The sequence below is a fragment of the Cucurbita maxima genome, unplaced genomic scaffold (assembly GCF_002738345.1).
Source record: "Cucurbita maxima cultivar Rimu unplaced genomic scaffold, Cmax_1.0 Cma_Scf00036, whole genome shotgun sequence".
NCBI lineage: Eukaryota > Viridiplantae > Streptophyta > Magnoliopsida > Cucurbitales > Cucurbitaceae > Cucurbita > Cucurbita maxima.
In genome coordinates this window covers 465,133-475,623 of record NW_019272052.1, presented here as the reverse complement: position 1 = coordinate 475,623, position 10,491 = coordinate 465,133, and the positions used below count along the sequence as shown (strand labels likewise).

The following is a 10,491-nucleotide window of genomic DNA, read 5'->3' as shown; positions in this document are numbered from 1 at the left end:
AAAAAAAAAAAAAAAAAAAAAAAAAAAAAACCGGATTCGACTAAACAATTAATTAATCCATGAAATTGTTTTCCGAGAGGGGTAAAACAGTACATTAATAAAGAGAGTCGAAAATAGTAAATAAAAAAAAATTGCAAATGCAAATTATTTATGGATTGTCGGTGGTAGGAAGACGGGCCACCGGCGGTCCCTGGATCCGCTGCCGTATCCACGGTGGCGGACCCCACAAAGTTAAAACACCCAATCTCTCTGGGTCCTGCTAGTGGTCCCCACTTATTCGGCCGACACCTTGGAAGTTATATATATATATATATATATTATTTATTAAATTCTTACTTTTAATATATTATTGTAAGTTTTATGGCAGTTCTTTTCCCTCCTTTTGTTTTTCAAAATTTAATTCCAAATTCCAACATCTTTTAAAATTACCAATTTTGCAATTTAAATTTATGGCTTTTTGGAATATGCCATTTTGCTTAATTATTTATGCAAGTTTTTGTTCATTTTAGGGTTGTAATTTGATTTATTATGAAAAAGTTTGTATGTTCTTTTATTGATTATTTTGCATTATTGGGTTATTTACTTCCTTTATTCTTCCAATTTTGTGCAATTATTGATGCCCAAATTTGAATTTTTGGGTAAGTTATATTGTTTTCTCGATTTTTGAATCCATTTATTTAGGTGGAAATTACATCTATAGAAACTTCCTTTTTTATTGTGTCTAATTGTTTTAATCAACTTTAATTATCATTAAAAAACAATATTTCCGTCCCAATTCTATTTACTTCATAAACTTTTAAATTTTTAAATGTCAATCTTATCTTTTAAATTGAATTTCAAATTTATAATATTAGTTAATTTATATTAAAATTAAAAACCCATAAAAATATACTTAAAATATATTTTTCATTAATTTTTAGAATCATTTAAAATAAATAAATTTATACGTGTTAGTTAATAAAAGGGCTTTTGTTCAACTCTACAAGTCAAAATAAAAAATGTGGCAAATTTTTATATAACCCACTTAAGTCTTTTTTTCCTTGTCTTTTCCATAAAGTAATTGAATTTGATGGGAAAATAATAAATAAATAAATAAATATATATATATTGTGGAAATTAGTGAATAAAGTTTTTGTAACTGATGCATGTTCCGACCAATTAATTGACCGCTGATTTCATTGTTGGAAATTAGTCATTAATATAATATTTTTATTTGTCTAAATTTAAATCATAAAATTTCAATAAATTTTAAATTTAGCACTCTAAATTTAATTTTAAAGTATAATTTTAATTAATTATACAAAAAAAAAACAAAATTATTTATAATTGAAACGTGTTAATCTAATACCTTCATATGACAACATAAAATTGTTAGAAGTTTCAAATAAACAGATCGATCTTAAAATTATAAATGAATTATAAATTGAATAATTACGATTAAATGACATCACTTTATACTATAAAATCGCTTCTCGGTCTTTAATTAAGGTTGAATTATGCTCAATTTAGCGTCATAATTATATAACTAAACTATTAGTCATATTTTAGGATGAATTTATTGCTTTTAATAGTAAATAATATTGTAGCTCAATAAGAAATTTATGAATTTAAAGAGATTTGAGGTCGCTAGGCCCAATCCAAAGTAAACACCCATTGTTCCATCAATTTAAGCCCAAACTCGGAAATAATAATAATTAACAAAACTAAATTTTAAAAAATTAGGGGTGCTTTTGTAAAATAGTAGCTTGGTTAAGGGTGAAAATGTAATTACAAATACATTTTATTTCAATTATACTAAACCATAAGGAGTATTTTGCAATAATTAAAAGAGTAGAAAAATCGATGGTCTCCGTTCTTGTGGTGAGCTTAGCCGTCGTTCTCCACGTCCGAACTCGGCATCTGTAAAATTTCTTCATTTCTTCATTTCTTCACCTCCGGAAATCCCAATCATGGCGTCCGATATGATCAATAACGAAGCAGATCATTTGGTGGAGCTTATCGTCCGGGATGAGTCTCCGTCAATCCCCGACGTGGTTTCGATCTTGGAGGAGGATGCTCCTCTATTGACCCAAATTGAAAAGCCCAAGATCAACATCTTCACCATCTCTTATCCTCGAAGGAAACCTTTGGTATAACTCACTTTGTTCACTTATTTTTTCGTTGTTTTAATCTGCTGTTCCTCTGTTGTTGCCGATTTTGGTTGCGGAGATGTGGAATCTCGATGTGTTTGCATTACGATTCTTCTATTTTTATCTTCTGCGTATATTCTATGTTTTTGTTTATTTTCTTTGTTCCTTGGATCGTATATGATAGTACGTTAGAGATTTGGAGTAGTGCTGGGTTCCTCTGAATGCAAGGAGATTGGATTTAGGTATCAAAGTTTAGCTGTTATTTTCTATTATTAACTTCGGTGTATAGAGTTCTGAGCATGCTTAAATTTTCTCTAGTTGTTTAAAGGTTTCTAAGAACTCATGCACCCCGCTTCAGTGGTTGCTTCATATGTCTTGGAACAAGTCATTGTTAATCGAAGTTTTTGCTCTAAAAAGGCCCCTCAAGTCAATTTGGTCCCTTTCCCCTCGCTCTTTTTTGTCATTTAATGGTTGCATTTCTTGGCAGTAATGAAATAACTCAAGCTGTTTAAATTGATTAAATATTGTGTCAATTATTGTTTCATATGCATTTTCAGGAGCAGGTGAATAAAATCCATGATAGCGAGGTATCTTCATTAACCCAATCAATTATTTGGATTTGGGGTGAATCAAGATACTCGGGTTTACTCTGTGCTTCTCTATCCTCCATCTTCTACTTCACCATGGAAATTCTGATGGGTTTTTTTTCTGGTTGGTAAAAGCTTTCTCCTGACTGAATTTTGAAATGTTTTTACATTACAATGAAACGTGGTGCTCAGTAAGAGAACTGTCATTTCCTGATCCTATAGACTTTTGTTTGCGTGTAGATTTTAGGCCTATTATTTTCTCTTTCTCGGTACACCTCTATCCTAACAAAGTTTCTTACCCCAGCCAATTAATAAATGATCTGTTTTCCGGCTTAGTTTTTAGTATTGTTATTATTATTCAAATTTTCACTCGTATTGGCAGCTCAACCTATACCAATTCTTGAAATGACTTTTACAAGATGCACGATTATTACATTACTATCGTATTTGTGGTTGAGGAGGAGCGAGCAACCAATATTTGGACTGACACATGTTAGGAAGCTTTTGATTTCTCGTGCCTTAGCAGGACTTCTCTCGATGATGAGTTTTATTTACAGGTACATGACGTTAGTCCTACATTTTTTATTGCAAATAATGCTCAATTACAGTGTAGATATTTTAAAAATGTTTTGAGTGAGAATTTGGTGTCTTTGTGATTAAGGGAAACATGGGTATAGTGAAATTACTTTACTTTCTTAGGATGCGAGACATCCTTGCTGTTGTGTGAATTGAAGTATTCTTTCCCTTAAGTTTCTGATTTAACGCCTTGATCATATGTTCTTGGTGTCTAGACATCCAAGTTGATCGTTTTCTTGCTAGTGTTCCTTAAAAAATGGATTGCATGCAACCAACATGAGCATAGCTCAATGATACTTAACATGTACTCCTTCCCCTGAGGTCGAAGGTTCAGAAAATGGATTGCATGCAGTCTCATTACATTATGTGAAATATTGCCCACAAGCAATACTCTCTGATCTAACATTACCTTACATCCCACAACTAATGGGGTTGTTTGGAATGTGGTTTCAATGAAATCTTCTCATATAATTACCATTACTATGCACCTTTCCAATCAAAATTTATTTGGAATTTTATCCATGAAATCTTTCTCCAGTTCCATCGGACAACCATCCAACATTGATTTGCTGCCTTCTGTTTTTTAGCTTTATCGAATATTAACAGCTCTTTGATTTGTTCTTCATTTCAGCATTCAAAGGTTGCCTTCGTCTCAGGCAGTTGTAATTAGCTTTACTACTCCCTTACTGGCTTCAGTTGTGGCAAGAATTATTCTGCAGGAAAAGTTAAAAATTTCTGACTTAGGCGGTATGGACTTGGACTTTCATTTTATACCCTCCCAAGAATGCAGCATGATGTGAAAAGATGTTGCACATTATTTAGTGTTGATCTTTCACTATATTTGAATTATTCCACTGAAGCAACCGATGAGATTGAAATTAACGTATAACATGATAATGACCCTAAGGTGTACCCTGATTGTAAAGGCGTAGGATGTTTGAAAATGCTTTTTTGAGTTGTGAGTTTAATCCTTAAAACTAAAAACTTTAAAACTCATGAAATCCTTGTTATCAGTTGGAACTAGACTTGGGGTAGACAAATATAGTGGCGGGTAGGTGGTGAGAATAAATATTCAACAGCTCAGTTATAAATAAAAATATTAACATATTAGTCTCTCTTTCTCTCTACACACCCATGTTTGTCTGAACGTTTATGATTGGATCTTTGTTGTTTTCTTTTCATATTATTTTCATATATTGGCGACGCTTGCTAATCTATTTGGTTTCTTCTTTTTAGTTTAGTATTAAACTCTTGTATGCATTTTGTGAAGGCAAGAAGTGAGTACTTTCTGATTACCCTCCCATTTCAGGTCTTGCTTGCAGTTTTTTTGGTGTTCTACTAATTTGCCAAGACCTATTTACTAGTCAAGGTACCGAAGTGAGTTAACTTACCCTCGATTTTTTTTCCATGTTGGTTCTATGCTATATAGTTCTTTCCTTCTAGAAAGCTATTAGAGGTTCTGTGCTCACACACCAATAGGATCTCGGTGGATATTTTGAATGTCTTCACGGTGGATATTAGAAGTTCAAGCAGCTCAACACGGTGGATATTTTGAATGTCTGTTCAAGAAACTAGTGGCTAATGCCATTAGTTATGTTCGTATATTTCCTTCATATTGAATCTTCATTTGTTTCATGTTACTTGAAAACATGCAATCTCGTGCAGCTATTACTTATCTTTGTTCTTATTTTGATTTTTCCCATCTGAAATCTCTTCCACAAGGCAGGTAAATATTCATCAAAACTTGCGGTTGCCTTTTGCTTGTTGAGCCATGTTGTAAAGGATCGAGTTCTTGTTTCTCTTACTCCACAATTGTTGCATTACCTTATTTGAAGGGTTAACTAATGCTGGGAAGGGAAGCAGAACACCGCCCCTGCGAAGTCACCATGCATATGCAGTATTAATTGGTTTTGTTGGATCTATAGCTGGTGGAATTAGTCACTGCCTTATTAGAGCCAGTGCAAAAGCATCTGATCAACCAATGTAAGTTTATTTACTTTCCTTCTGTATAGGTAATATAGAAAGAAAAAAAAAAAAAAAAAGGCTCAGTATATATGCAATTTTTCTTCCTTCTTAAGAACCTTTATCATTTTTAGTTTACAAACTTGGGGATCCTTCTAATCGGAATCACCCAACCAAGCATGTTTGGGGTAGTGAAGGCTTGCCATGCCTGGGGGCATACTCACGTGCTTGACAGTGACTGTTAAGCCCTCACCGTTCTCTAAATCTTAGTTTACTAAACCCGCACCTAAAACACAGGCTTATGATACCAAACATACATCCCAAAAGGCTCCTAAATGTTTTTCATATCTCACAAGATTGGACTATAATATTGATAGCAGAAACTATGGTAGAGACAGACGGCCTAGTACAGAAGAACATGAAAACAAAACAGCGCGTGTAAATTTCACTTCAGGCTTAGCAATGGATTATGTTGCTTGGGGGTTTTCAGTGGTGAATACTTCCTAGTGTGGATCATGTCTAGGTTGACAGAAAATGTGTTGATTATTGTGAGTACTCACTTCTGATGTCCTTGCAGTGCTACAGTTTTCTCTTTCGGCATGCTGGCTTGTCCTGTCACTGCAATGTGTGCAATGTTCTTTGAGGTGAGCCGTAGCTCAAAATTACTTCATAATCAAATCCTCTTACTTGCAGAGAGCTTTATACCTTTTTTTCCTTCTTGTACCGTAGTTATTCTTCCTTGACTGGAATGCAGATACATGATGTATTGAACCGTGGGTCATTTCTTTGAGATGCAGGATCTGGTAATGCCAAGTCTATATTCAATTTTCATGATGCTAGTGCTTGGTCTGCTTGCCTTCTTGGCCGAGGTAATTTTGTACCCATTAGGGCTATAATATCATGAACAGTCAAAGCCAATGAATTGGCTGACATTTTATGCATAATTTAATTGAGCTGTCTATGGATGAATGTCCAACTGAAGGTCTGTTGGGCTCGGGGACTTCAACTCGAGAAAACCATCAAAGTCGCCAACCTTCGGTATATGGAGGTAGCTTCACTAGCTTTCTTTGTTTATGTCTTTACTCAAAAGTTTTTCTAAATTGAGGAACCCTATATTCCAGGCTTCACTGGTGCAATTGTGGCATATTGGAGTATTAGGAGTGGCTCCGTTTGGTCCGATAGTTGGAATTCTACTTATTTTGATCTCTACGTGTTGGACGTTATATGTTGGTCCCGACAGAGAAATTGAGTAACATGTTCACGGCAAAGAACGAATGCCTTCCCCTTTCTTTTTGTAGTGTGTTGTTGGTTACCTTCCATTGTTAACATTTTTCATTTTATCATTCATAAGAGTGTATTATTGATCTCTAATTGTTACTTAGAAATTGTTCAATAAATGATGTTAAGATTGCATCCCAAGTGGAAATCCACACGAGAAAAATGAAACCCACAACACAAAATTACAAATGCAAATGATGTTAAGATTTCAAAGCCTCAGATAGCCAGTCTATTTGACATCAATGAAAACTCAGCCGGTAATTCCAACTAAAACAGAACAAATCCTCATTGGCTTTTCAGTTCGTGAAATTAAAATTTGAGACATAAAAATTGGGAATAGAACGATAAGATGAATTTGAATGTTGAAATAAATGGAATAGAAGAAACGTAATCACACAAAACGGCTCTGTAAATCCATAGAAAAAGATAAACAGATTCCTATCAAGATGTAAAAATTTTGATTTTGGTTCAATCATAGCATCGACGGTCACCACCATTGAGCTACCGACGACGTGGCATCGAACCGCAGAACAAAAAACAAACACAAAATCCTCAGAGACCCGTTTCAAATCAACCACACAGGAGAATCACATAACCGGCTGCAAATTCCCGACCAGTAAAAACCCCGAAGAAACCAGATCGCTCCGGTAAAGAGACGAATCGGAGACGGAGCTCACTGGCGGATGGGAACCACAGTCGAGTGGCTTCTCGCTGCGATTTGGAGTGTCATACGGCACTTCCTATCAATTTTGGGAGAGCTTCCTCATTGGATTCAAACTCTAAACCCTAAACCAACAAATCGTATTGCTAACTCGAATCGAAAGAAATCCAAAGCCGCTGAAATAAAAGGAATCATAATTAGGGAAGAATTCAACTTCAGAAAGATGAAGATGACGACGGAGATTGGTCGGTATTTATGGAGGCGAGAGAGGCCGTGAGTTTAGGGGCCCTGAATTTGTAGCCCTAATTTCTGACGTTGATCTCAATATGGGCCGGGCTTTTTTCAATTTGGGCCCTCAGGATCTCAAGAGGTTATAACTAAAATAACTAAAATAATAATTTTTAAAATCGAATAAAGTAAAATAAGAGATAACCTAAATTAAATATATCATAAAATGGTATTAAATCCTTAATATTCACACACAAAACAGCTTGCACGTGCGAGGAAGGTCACTCAATGAGCAGGGTAAAACCAAATCCAAAACGTTGTCGTTTCTTAACATGTTCGGTGGTTTCATGATTTTACGACAACCCAAAAACCAGTTCGCCGGATCGGTGACCATTTTTCAGAGACATGAAAAGACCCACTTTAGTCTTCCGCCGCCACCGCCGCCGCCGTGGTGTTTCATAGCATCAATTTCATCCCCATCCTCCATTCCCAGCTGAGAATCGAATCGAACCGACACACAGAAATTGGGATAAAAAAACCAAACCAAAACCCAAAAAAAGAAGAGGTTCGAAAAAAACAACCTCATCGGCTGTTTGGTTTCCGGCAATGGCATGGCCGTCCAACAGAAACGCAATGGTTCTCAGCTCCAATGCTTGTCGTTTACAGTACCCTTTCATAAGTTTACTGAGTTGCGTCCTCTTACAAATCCTGAAATATACTTCACTCCCATCCTACCAATCAAATAAAACTTCACTTTCATTTCGAGCGTTTTAAGGATTCGTCCAAAAAACACTGAAATCGGAGATCGAAACAGAACCTGCCCGTTGACCTTCACGTTGACATAGTTCGTTCCGGGTTGTGCTTCGGGTTTCCGGGTCGGTGCTTCCTGATTTTCATCCATCGTTGTCGACATTTTCGAAATTGAAATTTCTCGTTCTCGGGAAAAACTGTGTTCTGTTCAGGGGTTGCATTGCAGGAAGAAGACCCAACCTTTACACGTGTCGTAACATCATTGGTTTAATTTCGGCGTCTTGGGTTTCTAACTTCATTGACAGTTTTTGTGTTTTGGGCCTGTCAATCATTTGGGCCTTTCGGCCTAACATTTTTCGACCAACCAAATTTCGGCCTGTTTAGAAAGTAATTTTAATTTTGTATTAAAAAAAATAACCATATTTCTTAATTATTGAAAAAATAGTAAAACATAATATTTTAATATAAAATATAATTTATTAATATATCTAAAATGACAAAATATTTTTTAATTAATATATATTTGAAATATATAATCATATTGTTGATAGTGACATATATGAATATTAATAATGGTGACCTATGAATGACACTCTTTATTTATGTGTAGCCTTATTTTAGGCTACCAATTTATTGGACCTTTGACCATAAATTACTTTTTTTTTTTACTCAATATAATTTAAGATTATTCATTTAAAATTTAAATTCTAAAAAAAATTGTGGAATTAAAGTAAATATGACCCGAAATAGTTTTAAAAGTATTCCAATAATAATTATAGGTGTCTTTAAAATAAATGCATCATAAATACAATAAAGTATTATTAAAAAAAATAAATTTACTTTATTTTAGAATTTAATATCGGAAAAAAAAAAGTAATGAACTTATTATTACCGTAATGATTCGCTGGTTTACATTTCCAATTCACTCCGGTGGACCATGTCAGCGACAATGCCACGTGGAAGGCATGGACGTCGACGTTACATCGAAAACGATGTGGTCGCGATGCACTGTATTAAAAATGACAATTTTTTTAGCAGTACCAGGACAACGGTCGAGTTTTGTGGGCCCATTGTTGTCCAAACGGTTCTAGCGTGGATCAGGATCTTGACCGTTCATTTTATGATTATCAGGCGTGAGGAGTATTGACGGTTCAGATCCAAGGTCAAGGTTTTGAACGTTATTTTACTTTCTTCCTAGACTACAATACAAATTAAATTGCCTAAATTGTAAAACTTACCTTTGTAGTTTGTTTTACAAAAGTATAAACAAACAATGTCGGGATGATCTGAAATCGAGTGTCACCATGCTGTTTTAGGTCATCGCTATATTCGTTTAAGGTCTCTATTATCGTCCAATATTAAGTACTTTTTGTAATGTAGCCTTAAAAACGTGTAATATTGGAGTTAATATTAGGATCCTATCAACTTTTTTATATGTTCTGTTTCGGTAAAGTTTTGAGGAATCGAACACCTAACCTCTTGATCGATTGACAATAGGGCTCGAGACTGGCTAATAATTAAGATTTAGAGTAAAGAGTCGTGTTTTTTTTTTTCAACGGAAATTGAACATATAACCTCTTGATTGATTGATAGTAGGGCTTGAGAATGGCCAATAATTAGAGTTACGAGTAAAGAGTAGTATTTTTTTTTAATAGGAGTCGAAACATTTAACTTCTTGATAGATTAGCAGTAGGGTTCGAGATTGGCTAATAATTAGGGTTAGGAGTAAAGAGTAGTATCTTTCCAATGGGAATCAAACATCTAACCTCTTGATCGATTGACAGTAGGGCTCGTGATTGGCTAATAATTAAGGTTGGGAGTAAAGAATAGTATTTTTTTCAACTGGAATCGAAACATCTAACCTCTTGATCGAATGATAGTAGGGCTCTAGATTGGCTAATAATTAGGGTTAGGAGTAAAGAGTAGTATTTTTTCGAACGGGAATCGAACATCTAACCACTTGATCAATTGACAATAGTTCTCGAGACTAGCTAATAATTAGGGTTAGAAGTAATGAGTAATATTTTTTTTAACGGGAATCGAACATCTAACCTCTTTATCAATCATCAGTAATGCTCGAGATTGTCTCACAATTAGGGTTAAAAGTAAAGAGTAGTATTTTTTCAATGAGAATCAAACATCTAACCTCTTGATCGATTGACAGTAAGGCTCGAGATTGGCTAATAATTAGGGTTAGGAGTAAATAGTAGTATTTTTTCAACATAAATCGTTGAGTATCTAATCTCTTAATCATCTGACACAAGGGCTCAAAATTCACTAATAATTAGGGTTAGGAGTAAAGAGTAGCATTTTTTCAACG

The 10,491-nt window shown here is 34.6% G+C and overlaps 2 protein-coding genes and 3 non-coding genes across 7 annotated transcripts; 1 reads left to right on the top strand and 4 right to left on the bottom strand.

Moving 5' to 3' along the window:
• The first annotated feature begins 1,814 nt into the window (after positions 1-1,814).
• On the top strand, positions 1,815-6,673 carry LOC111468389. 2 transcript variants are annotated; one of them, XM_023113588.1, is made up of 11 exons: positions 1,815-2,129; positions 2,687-2,840; positions 3,099-3,273; positions 3,924-4,039; positions 4,602-4,669; positions 5,015-5,018; positions 5,128-5,275; positions 5,832-5,898; positions 6,052-6,123; positions 6,237-6,302; positions 6,376-6,673. In XM_023113588.1, exons 1-11 carry the CDS (start codon positions 1,950-1,952, stop codon positions 6,505-6,507), a joined length of 1,182 nt encoding a protein of 393 aa, XP_022969356.1. In that variant the 5' UTR covers positions 1,815-1,949; the 3' UTR covers positions 6,508-6,673. The 2 variants fall into 2 exon arrangements, with proteins under 2 accessions (XP_022969356.1, XP_022969357.1); XM_023113589.1 differs by lacking the exon at positions 5,015-5,018 and having other exon boundaries at positions 4,602-4,661.
• Positions 6,674-6,740: 67 nt separating this feature from the next.
• On the bottom strand, positions 6,741-6,827 carry LOC111468503. Its single transcript, XR_002714758.1, has one exon. It is a non-coding gene; the product is annotated as a small nucleolar RNA snoR77Y (small nucleolar RNA).
• Positions 6,828-6,915: 88 nt separating this feature from the next.
• Positions 6,916-7,057, bottom strand: LOC111468504. Its single transcript, XR_002714759.1, has one exon. It is a non-coding gene; the product is annotated as a small nucleolar RNA snoR2/U65 (small nucleolar RNA).
• A 22-nt stretch (positions 7,058-7,079) lies between these two features.
• Positions 7,080-7,305, bottom strand: LOC111468509. Its single transcript, XR_002714763.1, has one exon. It is a non-coding gene; the product is annotated as a small nucleolar RNA Z112 (small nucleolar RNA).
• Positions 7,306-7,610: 305 nt separating this feature from the next.
• Positions 7,611-8,356, bottom strand: LOC111468415 (small ubiquitin-related modifier 1-like). Of its 2 annotated transcripts, XM_023113625.1 has the most exons (3): positions 8,239-8,356; positions 8,003-8,152; positions 7,611-7,914 (listed from the first exon to the last, which is right to left on the bottom strand). In XM_023113625.1, the coding sequence occupies exons 1-3, from the start codon at positions 8,332-8,334 to the stop codon at positions 7,819-7,821; spliced, it is 342 nt and encodes a 113-aa protein (XP_022969393.1). In that variant the 5' UTR covers positions 8,335-8,356; the 3' UTR covers positions 7,611-7,818. The 2 variants fall into 2 exon arrangements, with proteins under 2 accessions (XP_022969393.1, XP_022969392.1); XM_023113624.1 differs by having other exon boundaries at positions 7,772-8,152.
• Between the last annotated feature and the right edge of the window lie 2,135 nt (positions 8,357-10,491).

Coding starts and splice junctions, on each gene's coding strand:
- LOC111468415 (XM_023113624.1), bottom strand. CDS start 8,334: ATGTCGACAACGATGGATGAAAATCAGGAAGCACCGACCCGGAAACCC. Junction 8,153..8,238: donor ACGTGAAGGTCAACGGGCAG/GTTCTGTTTCGA, acceptor TTTGATTGGTAG/GATGGGAGTGAAGTATATTT.
- LOC111468389 (XM_023113588.1), top strand. CDS start 1,950: ATGGCGTCCGATATGATCAATAACGAAGCAGATCATTTGGTGGAGCTT. Junction 5,276..5,831: donor AAAGCATCTGATCAACCAAT/GTAAGTTTATTT, acceptor ATGTCCTTGCAG/TGCTACAGTTTTCTCTTTCG. Junction 5,899..6,051: donor TGTGTGCAATGTTCTTTGAG/GTGAGCCGTAGC, acceptor TTTGAGATGCAG/GATCTGGTAATGCCAAGTCT.